The sequence below is a fragment of the Salpingoeca rosetta genome, assembly GCF_000188695.1.
Source record: "Salpingoeca rosetta unplaced genomic scaffold supercont1.15, whole genome shotgun sequence".
Taxonomy (NCBI): domain Eukaryota; class Choanoflagellata; order Craspedida; family Salpingoecidae; genus Salpingoeca; species Salpingoeca rosetta.
Genome location: NW_004754919.1, coordinates 1060558 through 1061156, shown reverse-complemented (window position 1 = coordinate 1061156; position 599 = coordinate 1060558). Strand labels below are relative to the sequence as shown.

At 62.4% G+C, this 599-nt stretch overlaps 1 protein-coding gene across 1 annotated transcript in view; it reads right to left on the bottom strand.

The window, feature by feature from the left end:
* Positions 1–599, bottom strand: part of PTSG_12381 (uncharacterized protein) — a gene marked incomplete at both ends in the record, with an annotated part of 11982 nt that overhangs the window by 7577 nt on the left and 3806 nt on the right. The window contains 2 exons of the mRNA XM_004992867.1: positions 24–86; positions 260–590. Of these exons, the coding sequence (XP_004992924.1) occupies positions 24–86; positions 260–590 (394 nt within the window). The remainder of the gene's footprint in view (positions 1–23; positions 87–259; positions 591–599) is intronic.

Here is a 599-nt window from a genome sequence, read left to right as displayed (position 1 = left end):
GCATGCTCGGAGATGGAAAGGACCCGCCGTTGGGGACGACAGATGAGGGGCGACTCGTTTCAAATTTTGCCCGAAGCAGCGTGAACCTGGTGTGACCCGGCAAGGGAAGGTGTTCGCGGGGCATCCCCGCGCGGTGACGTTGATGATGACGAAAGGACGGCTGCGACTCAAAAATCGAGTGACGGCCCGGTCGACAAACAAGCTGCTGGGTTCTCAAATGTAGGCAATTCCCGGCCTGGGGACCCGTCTAACACCAAACGGATGCGGGTTCTGCGGTGGCGTCGGCCGTGTCCCGGATCCAGCACGCCGCACGGCGCCCACCAGCCACGGCTGCGCTGCTGTTGTGGCATGTGCTGGCTGCTCTGGCACAAGGAACTGCTGCAGCGGCTGCTGCGACGTGTCGTTGATGGCGTGCACGACCACGTCTGTGGGCGGCTCGTTGATGTCAGCGACGCTGATGTTGAAGGTGGACGTGACGACGGCGCCGTTGTTGTCGATGGAGGAGATGGATGTGGTGACGACAGGGTTGGCCTCGTGGTTGAGCGGCGCTGCAGACTTGACCAGCAGCATGTCGCCCGCGATTTGAAAGGCTGCAGCGG